The 21,047-nt window shown below is 38.2% G+C and overlaps 1 protein-coding gene across 17 annotated transcripts in view; it reads left to right on the top strand.

Annotated features, from left to right (window-relative positions):
• Positions 1–21,047, top strand: part of mycbp2 (MYC binding protein 2) — a 203,001-nt gene that overhangs the window by 18,922 nt on the left and 163,032 nt on the right. For all 17 annotated transcript variants that reach the window (XM_057853359.1, XM_057853360.1, XM_057853350.1 and 14 more), the window contains exons 3-5: positions 4,569–4,784; positions 13,571–13,724; positions 15,693–15,889. In XM_057853359.1, coding sequence (XP_057709342.1) covers positions 4,569–4,784; positions 13,571–13,724; positions 15,693–15,889 — 567 coding nt within the window. The remainder of the gene's footprint in view (positions 1–4,568; positions 4,785–13,570; positions 13,725–15,692; positions 15,890–21,047) is intronic.

Below are 21,047 nucleotides of genomic sequence, written 5' to 3'. Positions count from 1 at the left end.
CTGATTTACATGAGTTTGACTTTACAAGGCCAGAGTCTTGTCCGCCATTTTTTCTCCAGTAGTTTAAAAAACTTTTTAGGGCTGTGATAATTATCGCGTTAACGGGCTTAGAGCTGGCAAAATTAAACGATTCCTCGAGGCGGATATAGTTATTCGGATCAATTTTTAAACTCAAGTTACTCGAGTATTCGTTTCAGCTCTACAAGCAACTATCAGATGCATACCGCCACCTACTGTACAAGAGAGTGTATCACCAATCTGAAGGCGTGCTGCTCTCACAGTTGGTTTTTATTGGTCAATATCTTCTTCACCTGCCTAATCTTGCTTATACTCATTATGCTGCCTGTAGCGCTCAATTACAATATAGTTGAACGTAGTGCTGCATCGATTAATCGATTAACTCGAGTATTCGATGAGAAAAAAAAAAAATTCAAATTAAATTTTGTTGCTTCGAGTATTTGTTACTTTAAATTGACTTTGTAATGGTTTGTTCTGAAAGTGTTTAAATTTAGTTTTATTGATTTGGGTGGATACACTGCCCTCTAGTCTGCCTCATTTTACATGGCCGAATCCAGCTGCTCCCTGTTAAGACCAACATAAGCTAGGTTTTTGTTTGAACTGATGTTTTTTTTCATGCATTCGTAATTTAGTTAAAAAGCCTATTTAGCCATTTTTTGCGGGAATGTGTCTTTTTTTTGTTAAGCGCATTGTAAAAAAAAAAAAAAAAAAAGTTTTTTATAGCATTTAAGCTAGCAATTGTTCTTTTGTTGTACATAGATCGTCATTTCTTTATTTTTTTAATACCGTTTAAGGCTCAGGTCAGGTATTTTAATTTTTCATGTTCCTTATCTGATTACTCGATTATTGGAACTACCGTAATTTCCCGAATATAAAGCTCACCCCCCAAATCAACTTAAAAAATCATGGTGCGCTTTATAAACGGGTACATGGATGGAGACAGAAATATATATATATATATATATATATATATATATATATATTATAGGGCTGTCAAACTTATCGCTTTAACCGGCGGTAATTAATTTTGTTAATTAATCACGTTAAAATATTTGACGCAATGAACGCACATGCCCCGCTCAAACAGATTAAAATGTCAGCACAGTGCAATCTCCACTTGTTACTTGTGTTTTTTGGAGTTTTGTCGCCCTCCGCCTGCGCTTGGGTGCGACTGATTTTATAACCATGAGAATTGTGTAATTATTGACATCAACAATGGCGACTTACTAGTTTATTTTTTGATTGAAAATTTTACAAATTTTATTAAAACGAAAACATTAAGAGGGGTTTTAATATAAAATTTCTATAACTTGTACTAATATTTATCTTTTAAGAAGTACAAGTCTTTCTATCCATGGATCGCTTTAACAGAATGTTAATATTAATGCCATCTTGTTGATTTATTGTTATAATAAACAAATACAGTACTTATGTACAGTATGTTGAATGTATATATCCATCTTGTGTCTTATCTTTCCATTTCAACAATAATTTACAGAGAAATATGGCATATTTTATAGATGGTTTGAATTGCGATTAATTACGATAATTTTTTTAAGCTGTGATTAACTCGATTAAAAAATTTAAACGTTTGACAGCCCTAATTTTTTAAATTCCGTTTGAGGCTCAGCTCAGGGATTTTAATTTTTTATGTTCCTTATCTGATTACTCGATTATTGGAACTAAATAATTCAGCGATTAATCGACTACCAAGATAAGCGATAGCTGCAGCCCTAGTTGAATGGGCCGGTGGCATGAAAATGAAACTATCAGATCACAATGAGAAAATAAGAAAACAAACAAAAATAATGTGTAACGCAGGCGATAGTAGTGGAGTAAAAAGTACAGATATGTGCTGTAAGATGTAGTGAAGTAAGAGTAAAAAGTACCAATTACAAATACACAAAAATTAACTTAAGTATAGTAACGAAGTACTTCGTTACATTCCACCACTGATGCACACTATGCACAAATTTGGAGTTTCCGCTACATTCAAAATGCTATTATATACCTAAAGTGACTATTTTAAAACATGATCTTAAGCTTGAACTCTGCTCATTTACATGAGGTTTGCATTACACGCCTTTCAAGGCCTTGTCCTGTTAAATGTACACTAAGTGCTACAGGCAAAAAAGCAACAGACACCCTGCTAGCTGGAACTAATATCCTCCCTGTTGCTTTGAGCTGAGTATGAATGACCTCGTGCCACTCTTGCTCCCCTCCAAACAGATGACATCACCTCCTGTGACGGGTATGCCCAAAGGATAATGAGAGGCAGTGGCAATCGATCACTGAGCTTCCTACTCCCTCGGGGTTGTGGCTAAAAATGCTGCCTCAATGGAGAACACTAATCATTCAGTGCGCTCATCCTGATTATTATTTAATGGACACTTTAATGTATGGTACTTGATAGCTCTTCAGTTATACTCCTTTGCCCCATAATTCCATTCTGAAAACATTAATGCGCAGGAAGTATTGGGGCGTGACTGTAAACTCGTCTCAATTAGGCCACGTTTAGATGGAAATGGTCTTAAGAAGTTGTTGTTACTATTTTGTGTGGAGAAATCAGAGACACAGTAGTGCATGAAACTCATGGCTTGTGTTTTGTTCATTTAGTTTTATAATTAACTGTAGTGGAATAATATCTTAAAAACCAGTAACGTTGGACTTTTTTATGGATTGACATGTGCCAAACTATATACAGTAAGGGTGGGAACCTCTGGGTACCTCACAATACGATTTACGATACACAGAGGAGGGTAGTGATGGGAGAAATATAGTATGACCCGGAATGAATCAGCATATTGCGTTGATTCCCTTTTATGACTGTAACCTTGTTATCTTCTCCACTTTGGCGTCCTTGTGATGTAGGATTCCCTTTACCTTGTTTTCCTCGCCACTGTGACATCTTTGTGTTGTGTGATTACAAAGCGTGTCAAACCACGGGTAACGAAAGCATTGGATCTCAAAACATGTGCAACGATACCATTGGGCAAGTGGCTCGTCACCTGAGATAAGGGACTGACCATTTCTGATCTCACGTGATGCACCACTATAAGAGTTAGGGAGATTTTCCTCTTTAGTTAGAGTCTGCTAGTGGTTAGTATACGGACGCCTAGCTAAGATTCCTATGAAGCTCAACCGGGGTGTCGGCTCTCCGCCCGCTTGTCAACGGTAAGAGTTTTGATTGCTCGAAGGAATACCTTGTGTACTTTAACAGTAGCGCGGGGATTTTAGAAGTGACAATCTAGATCTAGCGTTATTGTTGTTCTTGCTTTTTTCCTGGTTCTACATTAAACATTGTATATTTCACAAAAGTGTGTGTGTGACAGACTCACTGCGAACCCGGAAACGAAATTTCTTTCGCAAAAGTGGGACCCGGAAATTTCGTAAAACAGTTAGTAACGTGTGACTTTTAGTCCGTTACATTTACACATTTACTTGAGTAAGATTTGGAGAAAAATGTACTCCTAAGAGTAGTTTTGCTAAGCTGTACTTTTTACTCTTACTTCAGCACATTTGTGAGGAAGAGCGCTACTCTTACTCGGCTAACTTGGGCTACACTCATCGTTACATTTTTCCTCTTTATCATACGTACCTCAAGATAAGAATTAATTTGTTCCAAAGTAGCTTTCATATCATGATTTTTTAAAACATTTTTTGGGAGGGGCCAAATGACTCGCGTTTTGCATGTAAATCACCAAATTCATTCCAAGCTATAAAACACAACATTAAAGGGGAAGTCCAGAATTTTTTAGATGAGGCTTAATCTTCGAGTTAGAGGGGTTTTAATTAGTCGTTGGAGTTGATTTCAACAAAATCCATGCGGTTTGTTAGTTATTTGTTAGTGTCAGGGCTTCGGAGTGGCTAAGCTAGCGAGAGTCAATGTTGCCTGCTTAGCATACCAATAAAAAAAACAACAACATATGCACGCATGTGAACCACCGATGAATCATGCAATCAGTAGTGTTGGCTATGTTTTTAGGATAAAGCTATTTAAAACTTACCATTGCATGTCAATAATTGTAGTATGAACAGCAACATTTGTAATCCAGCTGCTCTGCAGGGAACAGGCTGTCTAGGAAAGCAGGGTGGAGTGATGATATCACATTGTTTTTTTCACATCTCTAAGTTTTTATCTCCAAGTTATATTCTTTTGTTTCATATACATGAGCATTGTGTAGTACATTTGTTTACATTTATAGACAAACATTCTTACATTATTGCATTGCAGCGGGAATGCATTCCAGAAAATCAAAACACGGTCGCTATGGAGTGTGAAGATGTTGAAATTCAACATCTTGATTTAAAATTTGGCTCAAGAATGGAAAATGCAAGTTGTCTTTTTATTTTATTTATTTATTTTTTAATTTTATTTATTTATTTATTTTTGAAAAACTGTTGCTAAGGGTTGGCAATTATGCCTCTGCTTTGCTTGGTCCTAAACTACAAGCACTACTACTCAAGTGTTTGCTACCACAAATGTAAACACTCGCAAAGTGCTCCCGTCCCAACTGACGACTTCCCCTTTGTCGCTATTGTTCTTACAGACTGAGAGTTTCGATGGCGCCTTCTGCGTTCCTGACATCAAGCTACACAGCAACCCGTCGGCGTTCAACGTCTACTGCAACGTGCGCCACTGCGTGCTGGAATGGCAGCAGAGGGAGGCCTCGTTGGCGCTGGCATCCAGGAGCTCGGTGCAGAGTGGCGACTCTGATAGCGAGGAGGAGGAAGAATACCGCGAGCCTGCCGTCAAGCTGCCAAAGGTAAAGAAACTGCAGTGAGCTCATTTTGTACTTATTGAGTATACAAATAAACGTCCTATATTGTTAAAAAAATGAAGCACTGTATTGTCTGCATGCATATTTGTATTTTGTTTTTTTTCAAAGGTTATTTTTTATCCCCACTCATAATTTCCATTTCATTTAAGTACAGAAATTTTCGAGACAATGAATAACCTATTTTGCTTACGCAAGAGTATATCAGCTCGGTAGTCAGCTCGTTCGACTGCCCAGGTGACAGTGTGGGTTCAAAACCTAGTTGGAGAGGGGGGGGTTTACAGAGAAATGGAGTTCAGGGACGCCACCATGTTGTTTTCTGTAAAACAGCAGCCGAAATGTAGTATATTGTCAGTACTGTACTTTTTAGATTTGGGAGAAAATATTGTTTGACAATATATCGCAATATGAAATGTCACAATACGGATTGTGTTTGAAAAAATCGGATCGCAGTACATCATGGGTGTCCAAACATGTCCTCAAGGGCCGCTGTGGGTCCTGGTTTTTGTTCCTACCAATCGAGCACAGACAGTTTCACCAATGAAGTTTGTGCTAAAACAAGCAGCACCTGACTGCAATCAACTGATAACACTTGTGAGACACCAGATTGGTGAAAAGATGTCGTCTTGTTTTGTAGGAATGAAATCCAGCACCCTCTGCGGCCCTGTCTGGAATAGTTTGGACACCACTGCAATACATAGACTAGATGCACTGCCGCATAACTTGAGCAGCATAAGCCATATATACAGTGAGGAAAATAAGCAATTTAACACCCTGCGATTTTGAAGTTTTCCCGCTTAGAAATGATGGGTGGGTTTGAAATTTTCATGGTAGGTGCTTGTCCACTGTGAGAGACAATTTAGAAAAACAAAAATCCAGAAATCACAGTGTATGAGTTTTTTTTAACAATTTGTTTGTATTATACTGCTGCAAATAAGTATTTGAACGCCTGAGAAAATTAATGTTAATATTTGGTGCAATAGCTTTTGATTACATAGCCCTCCCTGGTCATTCTTTCCTTAATACAGTGCAGTCGTCGCATATTCAGAAAAACACCCTCAAAGCATGATGCTACCATCCCCATGCTTCACAGTAGGGATGGTGTTCTTGGGATGGTACTCATCATTCTTCTTCCTCCAAACACTATGAGTGGAATTAAGACTGATCTCATATGACCACATGACTTTCTCCCATGACTCTTCTGAATCATCCAATTGGTCATTGGCAAACTTAAAACAGGCTTGGACATGTGCTGGTTTAAGCAGGGTAACCTTCCGTGCCATGCATGGTTTCAAACCATGATATCTTAATGTATTACCAACCGTAACCTTGGAAATGGTGCCCCCAGCTCCTCCTGTGTAGTTCTTGACTGATTCCTCACCATTCTTAGGATCATTGATACCCTACAAGATAGATTTTGCATGGATCCCCAGTCTGAGGGAGATTGATAGTCATGCTTAGCTTCTTCCATTTTCTAATAATTGCTCCAACGGTGGATCTTATATCACCAAGTTGCTTGGCAATTGCCCCGTAACCCTGTACAGCCTTGTAGTGGTCTACAATTCTGTCTCTGTCGTCTTTGGACAGCTCTTTGGTCTTGACCACGTTACGAAATGGAGTCTTCCTGATTGTATGGGGTGGACAGGTGTTTATATGCAGCTAACCACCTCAAACAGGTCAATAAGTCAGACTCAAAAAGTCCACCTCCACTTCACTTATTCGTTGGACTTTTTAAAGACGACTAACAGGTCTTTAAGGCTCACAGTTCTAGCTAGTAGACAGGTGTTCAAATACTGATTTGCAGCAGTACAATACAAATAAAATGTAAAACATACACTGTGATTTCTTGATTTTTTTTCTCTTTAGATTGTCTCTCACGGTGGACAAGCACCTACCATGACAATTCAAAACCTGCCCATCATTTCTAAGTGGGAGAACTTGCAAAATCGCAGGGTATTCAATTACATATTTTCCTGACTGTATATATATAGCTTATGCTGCTCAACTCATGCGGCAGTGCATCTAGTCCAGGGGTCCCCATTCTTTTTCCTGTGAGGGCCACATATCTTTTTCCTTCTCTGATGAGGGGCTTGGTCAGTTTGTAACAGAAAAAGTGTGACGATTGCAGGAGTGCCTAAATGTAAAAATTTATTGTTTTTCAGAAAGCCAAAATCAAATAACCCTTTCTGAATTCTTCACGGAACAAAAGTAAATTAAAAAAATATATATATATATGTATATATATATATAGTATAATATAAAGGGCTGTCAAAATTATCGCGTTAACGGGCGGTAATTAATATTTTTAATTAATCATGTTAAAATATTTGGCGCATTTAACGCACATGCCCCGCTCAAACAGATTAAAATTACTGCACAGTGTCATGTCACTTTGGTACTTGTGTTTTTTTGGTGTTTTGTCACCCTCTGCTGGCGCTTGGGTGCGACTGATTTTATGGGTTTCAGCACCATGAGCATTGTGTAATTATTGACATCAGCAATGGCGAGCTACTAGTTTAATTTTTTGTTTGAAAATTTTACAAATTTTATTAAAACGAAAACATTAAGAGGCGTTTTAATATAAAATTTCTATAACTTGTACTAACATTGATCTTTTAAGAACTATAAGTCTTTCTATTCATGGATCGCTTTAACAGAATGTTAATCATGTTAATGCCATTTTGTTGATTCATTGTTACAATAAACAAATACAGTACTTATGTACAGTATGTTGAATGTATATATTCGTCTTGTGTCTTATCTTTCCATTCCAACAATAATTGACAGAAAAATATGGTATATTTTATAGATGGTTTGAATTGTGATTAATTACGATTAGTTAATTTTTAAGCTGTGATTAACTCGATTAAAAATTTTAATCGTTTGACAGCCCAAATAATATAATATAATATAATATAATATAATATAATATAATATAATATAATATAATATAATATAATATAATATAATATAATAACACTATTAATTAAATAGATAATAAGTAAATAATCCTCTCTGGGTTCTTCACAGAAAAAAAGCCATGAAATAAATAACACTATTGGGGGGGAATTGTTCAGGGGGCCGGACCGAATGTGGAGGCGGGCTGTGTCCGGCCCGCGGGCCGCAGTTTGATGACCCCTGATCTAGTCTATGGATATATTGCTGCACTGACTTAGTAGTTTTGTCACAAGCAGCAACTAGACATTTTTTGGCACTCGTGGCAGGAAGGGTTAACAACTGCTTATAATGAGTATGCAGAAGAACAAAATTCCACCCACTTAACAAACAGCACGTCGTGCAGGTGATTAAATTAAACATCATTCAAAGTTAGGGTTTGAAAAACAAAACTAAAATGATTACATAACGACAAGCTAAATAGCATAACTATCAGGTAATAATATATAATAATCATAATTAGCACAAAACATGAAGTTTTAAGTTATTTATAGCATCAGCACCCCATTGCATGCTAGGAGGCAAGAGTTGCAATACTGTATTTTTGGGACGTATTTTGTGTAGCAGCAGAGCTTGTCTGTCAGTGAGCATTGAGCAGTCATGGTCAAATGAAGCTTTTTGAAGCAATGAAGCTTTGCAGCTAATTGTTTCTCTATTGCGCAAGCAAGTTATGATTAAGCCCAAGAGCCAACAGTATTGAGACTTCTATGGCTATTTAAGAAAATATGAATGTGCTTGAATTACTATAATAAACAAAAATCAACAAGTGCTCTAAGGATAATTTTAGTATTTTTTTATTTAGTAATAATGGCTTTCCCACAGTGTTTGGTTTTAAACACTTCATTATCTCGAGCTCAAAAACTACAAAATGTGACCAAAAAAAAGTTGTAATTACATAGAAAAAATAGTATCGTATCATATAAGGATGTCCCGATCCAGGTTTTTGCACTTCCGATCCGATACCGATATTGTTTTGCACTTCCGATCCAATACTGATACTGGCCGATACCGATACCAGCCTATCTGAGCATGTGTTAAAGTTTAAAGTTATTTAGCCACCTTACTTAGTTGTCAGACTCATTTTGAAAAGGGTTTTAGTACTCTTGATAACAACTAGCCAGCTGAATTAGGTGAGTTTAAATAATACACAACGGTTGGTAACAAGAAACTGACCTGTTTATTCAGTGACAAACACAAAACATGATAAATAACAAACAGAAATGGCATAGCCAGTCAGTAAAACGTGCATATAATATTGTAAACTGTCTTAAAAAAGCAAAACACACAAACAACCTCAGTGGAAAATCCCCCAAATCCCCCAAGCTATTAGATGCTTTTAATGTTTCGTGCACAAGTTACAATAATTGTATAAAAAGCCTCTCAGGTTTAACTAAACAACTATTTCAGTATCAAGTTAACATTTTAAAAACAGTAAATAAAATACTCAAGTCCCCATTCTGTATCAGCAGCTGTAAACTACATTCAATTCATTTAATTTTGCGAATCAACTGTTAAAGTTGTTAAAATTGCTCCCGTCATTCCATAATTTCCCTTCTGTCTACTTAATTAGGTTCGCTCGGAAGGTTCACAACAGCCTACTAGGGAAGTCTCCTGCTTTAAGATGGCAGCTGTTTACTAACGCAACTAGTTTTTAATACTTCAGTGTTGCTAACGCCGTCGAGTCTGTCATATTGCATCTAGTTCTATATATATATGATATCTATTATCTACAGTAAAACGATGTTGATGTAGTTTGTAGCGGCTGTCAGCAGCACTCAGGTATACTTGTGTTTTTTATCCAGCGGCATGAGTTTAGCTAAAGCCGTGAGTTGAGCGTTGGCGTTGGCTGGGTCTATGACAAGCATGATGTTTACTCTCGGAACGCAATGCGGTCCGTTTCTCATTGCGTCCCGAAGACCGCGCTGTGTATTAGTTCCGCTTTACTTGACATATTTTAATAATCGGAATTTGGATGTTTGTGAATCGTTCTCGAATCTTCCACGGCCAAATCGCTCAAAGATGTAATGACGGCTGGGCATGTAGTACCGTGGTTCTAAGTGTTGGATGGTGCGTCTTTACTCACGAGAGATAATGGCTCGTCATCCAGAATGAATTCTTCGGCAATGACTCTTGTTATTCCCTGGGCTTTGGGACAGTCGAGTGCCAGTTTGTCACGCATAGCAAAAGTTTCTGCCAGTGTGAGTTGCGTAAGACCTTTCTTTTTGTCTTCGGTTTTCTTAACATACTCCTCATATTGTTTGTGGTAGTATTTCGCTAAATGCTTGATTAGGTTGGTTGTATTAAAACTTCTTACAGCTTTACCACCACGCTTGACTTTATTGTGGCATAAGTTGCACTCTGCCTCTTCGTCTTTGTCATCCTTTAAGGTGAAATGATCCCACACAGCTGACATTTTTACCGATAAAGTCTCTCGGTAAATTTGGAGACGGTAATGTAGTGTGTTGAGGGTGTGCAGTAAAATGCGTACCGGATTTTGGGGAAACCGAAGCAACTGGAATGGATTATGTAAATTGGTGCGCTGGAAAACTCGGAGCGGACTTTCAAAAAAAACTGGATCGGATTTTTTTCCGTGTCGGCCGATCCGATACCGGTGCACATTTTTTTGCCCATATTGGCGTTCGATACGATCCAAATAGCGGATCGGGACATCTCTAGTATCATAACCCTGGCATATCGAACTGCAACCTATCGTGAGTTTTAAGTGTATCGTCCCATCCCTAGTAGTTTGTTGATTATTGACAGTAAACGTTTCATGGTTTTCCCTTTTTTACTGTACAATTCTGGCAGTTGCCAGTAACTGAACAGTTACTGTAAATTACATTTTTTTAAACAGCAGATGTCTGTACAAAATGACAAATTTTCTTTTTCTTTTTTTTTGAGCAAAAATTGCACATTATGCTCAATGAATTGCAGTATATGAGTCGGTCTCACCTTCCCTGACACTTTTAATCCCTATCAGGAGGATTAACAACCTTGTCTTGCCCACATTTTCCTTTGAATGATTTTAATTTCCATTTAGGAGGAGCCTCCAGTCTAACATGGGGGTGTTGGAGATGGTGTAGAAAAATGAATGTGTCATCAGTTACTTGTTATGACCCACTAAATCTTAACACCTGGATGATAGCACACAGCCATTGATATTTTGTCTGCATGTGTATTCTTACTGGGTGATTCTAATGGAAGCTATGCTTTACAGTAATGATGGACATTTACCAAAGCTAGCTTAAAATAGCAGAATACTATGATGACATTTTTTTTCATTTTTTTTTTCATCAACAGTTTGAACTCCGTAATATTTGATTTTGAGTATTTACATAATTTGCCAGATGACACTTAACCCTTTTACGAAGGTCCGGGCCTATTTTGTCCGATTTTGAACGTCTTTGATGTTGCCTTTTGTTCACAATGGTCTGGTTGGGTCCCTGTTTTCAGGACACCATAACCTTCATGTCCAAACTGTTTTTTTCTTCACCAACCAATTATCATCAACATTTTGGACCAAAAAGACAACAACAACAAAAAAATCCCCAAAGTTTTCGTCAAAATATGTAATTTTTATGTCCTATTGACAAACAAACAGGCTCGACAAACCGTTTTGAAGCTTGATAATATATAGTCCACTTTTTAGGATAAACATTTAACACAAAAAGATATGACTGAATAATTTTGTATTTGATAATTCAACAGAAACAGCAGTTATGATCATAGGCGTTTTTGGCCTTTACACATACTATGGTCCAAAACATGTTATATACTGTAAACCAACAATGAGAAATAGTGAAAAAAAATCTATATATACATATCATCTACACAAAAAAGGGTTTGGAGGATATCTCTTTGTAAGGTTAGGTATTGCACCCGTCACTTTATAAAAAGTAAATACATACAGTCAAGCTTCTCGAACACACACGTCTATATACAAATTGAAAAGATTGATAGTGGGGGAAAAAAATCAAATATAACATTGAAAAAAAGTATTTTCAAAAACACTGACAATAAACTAGTTCACTTCAATTTTTCCAGGCATCCCAGTTTCCCTTTGAACAATACACTGGGCTACATCATACACTACGTCACACAGCCCACTCTTCCGCCATTTGCCCATTGCTGTCAGCCTGTCACTCTTCTTTCTCGTCGACTCATCCGAAGAAAACAATGACAAATCTATCCCATCCTCTCATTTCTATTGTATATTTTATGTTGTATAGCTTTACTTCTGATGTGAATATTGGTTCGTACTTGTTTTGTTGTGGTAGGAGGGTTTTGTATTGAACACGGGGCCGTGTTAGTTATTATAGCAGAGAAGACAACTGTAAATCAACAAAGACAAGTCAACTGTGCCCTGATCTACTACTCAAGAGATAAGATGGACTCAAAAAGTGGGTTACGATTGCGTATTAGTTTGAAAATCGACCGGATCCACCGTATTTTTACACGAGTGACTTCCGGTCTGCCCGATCCTAGCTACCGGTGGTAGTATTGACAGGAGGGTCGCGCATCCATCCATCCATCCATCCATCCATCCATCCATCCATCCATCCATCCATCCATCCATCCATCCATCCATCCATCCATCCATCCATCCATCCATCCATCCATCCATCCATCCGACCAAGCGACCAAGCGACCAAGCGACCAAGCGACCAACCGACCAAGCGACCAAGCGACCAACCGACCAAGCGACCAACCGACCAAGCGACCAACCGACCAAGCGACCAACCAACCAACCAACTAACCAACCAACCAACCAACCAACCAACCAACCAACCAACCAAACCAACCAAACCAACCAAACCAACCAACCAAGCGTATAACAATGCACCCAAGCGTATAACAATGCACCCTTCGTGGGTCAAAAAATTTACTACATATTATACATTTTTAAATCAATGCTAATATTTTATGTATTTCTAATAACACATTTTAGTAAAAGCCTTAGTAAAAGGCTTGTTAGAACCTGCGAGTCTTTAAGTCCGTGGTTCCTTTTAAGGATCAAAGATAAGAGTCAAACACTCAAGTGTAAATAACTCGAGAACGAAAGAGCGTAGGTAGCTGGGGATCGCGTAAAAGGGTTTATTAAACACACAAAAAAAACACTTTATCGGGAAAAGTGAGACCAAAAAAGGGTCCATACCAGTACGTCGGGATCAATTAAAAAAAAAACAAAAAAAAAACTGAAGGAAAACCACGGTGACAAACGAAAATAAATAACAACGAAGGATATACAAAGTGTCAAATGGCAGAAAGTCAATATCTAGGCAACCCGCCTAGGATTGGTTTAAAGACACTTCAGATCAGTTGCCGGTAAAATATCAGGAACTAATCCCACATCTCTTACGAAACAATCAGCAGCAGAATGTGACAAAATCATGTCAGTTGTTATACTAGCTTTGCTTGCTAGCTAGCACAGCTATTCTCCCAGTCCAGGCCAACTGCGTCATCACCCCCAACGTGTAATTCGCGCGTAAAACATGGCGCCCTCCGTAGGTCAAAACATGTACTAAATATTATAGGTTTTAAATCAATGGCAATAATGTATGTGTTTCTAATAACATATTTTCTTATCAGAGCCTACAAGTCCGAGGATTCTTTTAATGGTGAAAGCAAAACTACACTCGAGGATATTTCTTTTATAGGATGATGACCTTAGGGATTCTGTAAAAAACTCTTACTAAATTCAGTACACTAATCAAGGGATTAAGTGATGACATAAAACATGAAACATTTCAGAATGCACGATAGCAAAAAAATAATAAAAAATAAAAACACTTTCAACCCTGATTTCTCTGTGCCCGCAGATCATCGGTATCGGCCTGTGTGGGGTCTTTGAGCTGATCAAGGAGACGCGCTTCTCGCACCCCTCGCTGTGTCTGCGCAGTCTGCAGGCTTTGTTGGACATGCTGCAGGGGCAACAGCCCGAGGGCTTCCAGACCGAGCCACCCGACGTGCTGGGTGAGGACCGTTCAAACAAATTGGTCTCATTCATGTTGGATTATGATATGAATAAAGAACCTATATGAAGTTGGCCCCCCATCAGACTCAAATGTCAATTGTTTGTGTTACGTTTGTGCCGTAAAAACAGTTTCATTTGTGCCATCTTTTTTAAAAAATTTACAATTCATTTTTTGTTGTCAATTTGAGGTCACCAAGCCCCTACTTTTAGTAGTGCTGCAACAATTAATCGATTAAATCGAGTAATATGATTAGATAAACGCTTAGGATGAAATTTAGCTGCTTTGAGGATTCGTTTAATTCAGGGTTCAGCAAATCTGGACCTCGATGCCATCTATCCTGTCGTGTTTTCCACGTCTCTCTCCCCTAACACACCTGAATCGAATGATTATGTCATCAGCAACCTCTCCAGAAGCCTGATAATGATCCTGATTATTTGATTCAGGTGTGTTGAAGGAGGGAGACATTGAAAACACGACAGGAAAAGTGGCTCGAGGTCCGGGTTTAGTGAACCCTGGTTTAATTAGAGTGGGGTTGTAATGATTTGTTTTGAATTGTTGTATTTAGTTTTATACATTTGGGTCAATGCACTGCCCTCTAGTGGCAACAATGAATATGTAACTTGTATAACGTGGCTGAATCCAGCTGCTCCCGGTTAAGGCCAAAATAGGTTTTTGAGAAATTTACAATTCCTTTTTTTGGGGTGGGGGGTCAATCTGAGGTCAACCAACCCCTTATTTTGAGTAGTGCTGCAACAATTAATCGATTAAATCGAGTAATTTGATTAGAAAGAAGCTTCGAATGAAATTTTGCTGCTTCGATGATTCGTTTAATTAGAGTGGCGTTATATTGATTTATTTTGAAAGTGTTGTACTTAGTTTTATTGATTTGGGTGGATACACTGCCCTCTGGTGGCAGTAGTGAGTATGACATAACTCATCTAACGTGGCTTAATTCAGCTGCTCCCTGTTAAGGCCATCATAAGTATTTCTTTGAGATAAAATGTTTGTTTCTTTCGTAATTTGGTTTAGAGCTGAATTTGGCTGTTTTTTGATTTGTCAGGAGAATTTTATATACAGTACTGTGCAAAAGTTTTAGGCAGGACACTTGCCTAAAACTTTTGCACAGTACTTTATATATATTTTTTTAATTATTAAATTTATTAGGATTATGGAAGCTTCCACTTGGGGAAAATATATACATACAGTTTATCCTGTATATACATAATATAATAAAAATATACAGGACTGTGCAAAAGTTTTAGGCAGGATATTAAAAAGTGAGCTTTTTAAAGCATTTAAGCTAGCGGACTTTTGCGATGCTAAGTTAGGTGAATTTATCAACTAATTTTACATATCTTTCAACTCCAATTGTTTTTTCTTCTTTTGTTGTACTTTGATCCTCATTTATTTAGTTTTATAACGTTTGAGACTAAGCTAAGGTATTTTAATTTACTTTTAAATGCATTTCTCTCGTGAAATGAATGCAATTGTGTATTTGCATTTCATGCTTTTCTTAAGTGCAATCTTGTCAATTGAAAATAAATGTTATTGCTAGCATAAACACTTGTTTCTTTGTATTGCATCTTTGAAAAATTTATTCTGCAATGCATTAAATATTTGTTATCCAATTACTCGATTAATTGTACTAATTAATCGATAGCAGCAGCCCTTGTTCTCACAAATTTAAGAAAATCTCTTTACTGCAATTTCACTTTCAGATACTCCAAAAACTAGGAGTTTGTGTCTTAACATTACAAATACAATTTCGGTCTTGGAGAGACCTAATAATCTACTACATTTGTTTTTCAAGCATATTTTTGGCTTGGAAATAGTTCTGTTGCATACTGTTGTGGTGGTTCATGCAGTGGATTATTGAGTAGTTTTGTGCACTCTTCAAATTTATGTCCAGATTAAATGCTACATTTATTTTTAAAAAATGATTTTTTGCATACATTTTGTCCATCAGAGTCCCTTTTCCAGCTTCTGCTGGAGACCACGGTTCGAAGCACGGGCCCCAATGACCCGACGGGACAGGCTATCACAGCCCTGTCCTGCGCCTGCCTTTTCAGCCTGGTTGTTTCCTGGGGTGACACTGGCAAGATTCTGCAGGCCGTCTCCGCTATCCTCACCAACAATGGCAGTCACGCTTGCCAGACCATACAGGTGACTGACAACTATTTTGGGCTGGGGAAACACATATTTTGTTGAAAAGCAGAAGTCAGATAGTGTGGGGTTGTTATTGTACATAGCGGACCTCGTTAGTTCAATTCTCTGAAGCAATGTGGACAGTCCAAATTGAATTTGGCAACATGTTGCAGTCTCCTTACTAATTAGTTTACGCTGTCTGATGACTTTTTCTGTTCTGCCAAGTCACTGGTCCTCTCTTTCGAACGACTGAATTGCTTTTCACCCCCATAAATTGGCTGTCTTGTGCCCCAATTAGTTGGTGGGTGCATAGTCCACTTAAAAGAAACTAAATTCTTGCACACAGTAGTTGCTTAGTGTCCTAATAATATGACTTGCTTTGTTTACTACTCAGGAAACGGATGGAGACAGTTGGTGAAAGTGCATTTTTATGTAAATCAAGACCGCTTTAGCAGATGGTCGGAAATGCAGAACGATTCACAGATACGTTTTCAGAACAGGCAGATAATTCAAGATTTGCCTGACATCAAATCAAGTTTGTTTACATAGCAATTTACAGAAACTTGAGAGGTCCTCAAAGTGCTTTACAACAAAGCAAAATATAGTACATAGGGTTGTTCCGATCATGTTTTTTTGCTCCCGATCCGATCGTTTTAGTTTGAGTATCTGCCGATCCCGATATTTCCCGATCCGATTGCTTTTTTTTTGCTCCCGATTCAATTCCAATCATTCCGGATCATTTATACCGATCATATACATTTTGGCAATGCATTAAGAAAAAAATGAATAAAACTCGGACGAATATATACATTCAACATACAGTACATAAGTATTGTATCTGTTTATTATGACAATAAATCCTCAAGATGGCATTTACATTATTAACATTCTTTCTGTGAGAGGGATCCACGGATAGAAAGACTTGTGACTTTGTATATTGTGACTAAATATTGCCATCTAGTTATTTGTTGAGCTTTCAGTAAATGATACTGCAGCCATGCCCCAATGCATGATGGGAAGTGGAACCATGACTGTGCGAAGTGCAAGCAATTCATATATCTCCTCTGCGTTGGGAAATAAAATTAGGTGTTAAGAAAAGATCAAATGCGACCTTGCTTCCCCACATTGCTTCCCATGATATTTCTAATCGTAGGGAAAGGGATTGTAAAGCTTTAGCCAATTAAAATAAGCCTCCAAAGGCTGCCAAAATTCACTCTAATTATTTTACGCTGCCTTTTATCTCTATATAGGTAAAATGGCGCCATTATAGATTGAATGCGAAAATGCGTCAGTGGGTTGTGCAACGCATGCATTAATTGCGTTAAATTTTTTAACGTGATACATTTAAAAAAAAAACTTATTACCGCCGTTATTGGGATAAATTTGATAACCCTACCTTAAGCCTAAACTAAAGACTCTGGATGAGTGTAACATATCATGTCTGTCACGTTCAATACAATTAGAAAACGATTTAATTTAAAAAATATTTATATATCAAAAAAAGGCATGGCCGATATTTTTTTGCCGATAGCGATACTTTGAAAATGACATGATCGGACCCGATTGATCGGCATCCCGATCGATCGGGACATCTCTAAAATAAACATTTGTCTTAAGACCACTCAACATTGTCTAAATGAAGAAATTAAATAAAACTGAAAAAACTTCTTTGTCAGGGAATAACAAAAATAAATAAAATGGAGCTGTCCTTCAGGTAAAACACTAGTTAGTGCCTTTGTCCATAAGCACAGCCAAACTCAACAAAAAAAATGAAAGCTACTGTGGGCTGCTTTAAGACCACATAATTAAGATAAAAAGTAAAATTGGGGAGAAGGGGGTAGACCTCGTTTCACTACATTTCTCACAGTTAAAGTTAACAGTAGAAAACACATACAGGAGGACCCTTCTCTCTAAGCAGCTTCCTACTCGAGTTTTGCAGGTTAGCAAGTTCAAACAGTTTAATGTTATGCTAACTCTGATGCAGGTCAGACTTTCAGTAGCAAAATTAGTGGTGTGTTCCCCACTTCCACAACATTGATGTCTTTTTTTCATTTTTTACAGTGGCTTCTACTGACTGAAAAATATCTTCTAATATCCCTGAAATATAATGTGTGTGTGTGTGTGTGTGTGTGTGTGTCTGTTTGTTGGGGGTGGGGTGGGGGGGTCAAGTCATCAGCCAATCAAATAAGCGTTTCGTAGGGAAAAAATGGACCGGCACATTCAGCAAGTGAAAAGAGGTACATGTCAGTCTGAACATAATGAAAATAATTCACTTAATAATAGCGGGGTCAATTACAACAATCTAAATGACATATAACTGAAGTCATTATGTCACTTAAATAAGGTTGCTTAAAAGTTGGTGGGGACAATTTGAGCATCCTGAAAAGTTGGTAGTGTTTTGACCCTACCGTCCCGATGCAAACCTAAGCCCTTGGATTAATCGATGATTTAAATAATCGAAAGCTGCAGCCTTAAACAACAGTAGTATGCAGAACTTTATGTCCAGTGGGGCAAATAAGTATTTAGTCAACCACTAATTGTGCAAGTTCTCCCACTTGAAAATATTAGAGAGGCCTGTAATTGTCAACATGGGTAAACCTCAACCATGAGAGACAGAATGTGGAAAAAAAACAGAAAATCACATTGTTTGATTTTTAAAGAATTTATTTGCAAGTCATTGTGGAAAATAAGTATTTGGTCAATACCAAAAGTTCATCTCAATACTTTGTTATGTACCCTTTGTTGGCAATAACGGAGGCCAAACGTTTTCTGTAACTCTTCACAAGCTTTTCACGCACTGTTGCTGGTATTTTGGCCCATTCCTCCATGCAGATCTCCTCTAGAGCAGTAATGTTTTGGGGCTGTCGTTGGGCTACACGGACTTTCAACTCCCTCCACAGATTTTCTATGGGGTTGAGATCTAGAGACTGGCTAGGCCACTCCAGGACCTTTAAATGCTTCTTAGGAAGCCACTCCTTTTTTGCCCTGGCTGTTTGGGATCATTGTCAAGCTGAAAGACCCAGACCCCCTTCAATGCCCTTGCTGATGGAAGGAGATTTTCACTCCAAATCTCTCGATACATGGCCTCATTCATTCTTTCCTTTAAACAGATCAGTCGTCCTGGTCCTTTTGCAGAAAAAAACAGCCCCAAAGCATGATACTTCCACCCCAATGCTTCACAGTTGGTATGGTGTTCTTCGGAAGCAATTCAGTATTCTTTCTCCTTCAAACGAGAACCTGTGTTTCTACCAAAAAGTTCTATTTTGGTTTCATCTGACCATAACACATTCTCCCAGTCCTTTTCTGGATCATCCAAATGCTCTCTAGTGAACCGCAGACGGGCCCGGACGTGTAATGGCTTCAGAAGGGGGACACTTCTGGCAGTGCAGGATTTGAGTCCATTGTGTTACTGATAGTAGCCTTTGTTACTCTGGTCCCAGCTCTCTGTAGGTCATTCACTATGTGATTCAGGGATTTTTGCTCACCGTTCTTGTTATCATTTTGATGTCACGGGGTGAGATCTTGCATGGAGTCCCAGATCAAGTCTTGTATGTGTTCCATTTTCTAATAATTGCTCCCACAGTTGATTTCTTTACACCAAGCATTTTCCCTACTGCAGATTCAGTCTTCCCAGCCTGGTGTAGGTCTACAATTTTGTCTCTGGTGTCCTTCGACAGCTCTCTGGTCTTGGCCATAGTGGTGTTTGGAGTGTGACTGATAGAGGTTGTGGACAGGTGTCTTTTATACCGATAATGAGTTAAAACAGGTGCCATTAATACAGGTAATGAGTGGAGCCTCATTAGACCTCGTTAGAAGAAGTTAGACCTCTTTGACAGCCAGAAATGTTGCTTGTTTGTAGGTGACCAAATACACATTACGTCTCTTATGGTTGAGGTTGAAGCAGTAGTTCACAATCCTGAAGTCTGATGACGTCAATGAAAAAATGAGAATTTTTAGAACAATCAAGATAGAATGCGAGCGTCCGTAAAATAGTGCCAATTTGCGGCCCACAGATTACAAGCAGCGTTTTTCCCTCCTGGGCTCCTGACTTTATAGCCTTGACGAGACTGTGAGTCATCACCGAAGCAGGCTGGCGGGAAGTGTGTGCCTCGGCGCCCATGGCGTTTATTGTGTGTGATATAGCCGCTTGGGTAATGTGATGTCGAGCTCAATGAAACGAGTGAAAACTCACACCGCGGATCATAATGCTATTTAAACGTGTCATCAGCAGTGTCGGGAGCATCATTTGCATTTAATGACTCGCCGTAATGCCACTAAAGGGCCGGTGCAATGCATTGAATAAGTTTTACTCACATATAGGAGTGGGAACCTCTTGGTACCTCACGATACGATACGATTTGCGATACAAAGCTCACGATAACGATGATTTGACGATATGGCGATCCAACGATTATCGATACATAAGTCAGGAAATCATTCTAGGATATTCTACAAACAAGTAATAAACGGAAAACCAGCTTCTGGTGTGAATTTGAATGAGTTTATCACTAGTAGACGTCCAATCCATTTGAACTGGGAGGGTGGCAGCGAATGAACATTCGTTCATTCGCTGCCATCCCTCCCACTTCAAACGGATTGAACGTCTATGGCCGTCAGTGGCAGCCAATGCCAAGCAATGAGGTCATTTTGGGCTATTTAAGGTCATTTGCAAGTTGATTTTCAGTCACTTCCTGTTTATTTTGGGGTATTTTATGGGTGACTTCCTGTTTATTTTGAGTTACAGAACAGGAAGTGACCTGGGAATCACCCAAATGAATAAGCAGTGACTCAAACTCAACAGGAAATGATCTGTAAATGAACAGCAAGTGACCTGTTAATGCCCTGAAAATCGGACAGAATGACTGCAAATGCTCTGGTTTCGAATTAGTGCTGCAACGATTAATCGATTAACTCGAGTATTCGATTAGAAAAAAAAAGATTCAAATTGAATTTTGCTGCTTCGAATATTCGTTGAATTAAAGTGGCTTTGTAGTGGTTTGTTTTGAAAGTGTTTGCATTTATCTGTATTGATTTGGGTGGCTACACAGCCCTCTAGTCTACCTCATTTCACATGGCTGAATCTATCTGCTTCCTGTTAAGACCAACATAAGCGTTTGTTTGAGCTAATGATTTTTTTGAATGCATTCCTAATTTAGTTTAAAGGTATATTTAGTCG

Source organism: Corythoichthys intestinalis, chromosome 12 (assembly GCF_030265065.1).
Source record: "Corythoichthys intestinalis isolate RoL2023-P3 chromosome 12, ASM3026506v1, whole genome shotgun sequence".
NCBI lineage: Eukaryota > Metazoa > Chordata > Actinopteri > Syngnathiformes > Syngnathidae > Corythoichthys > Corythoichthys intestinalis.
This window is presented reverse-complemented; position numbering and strand designations above follow the sequence as displayed.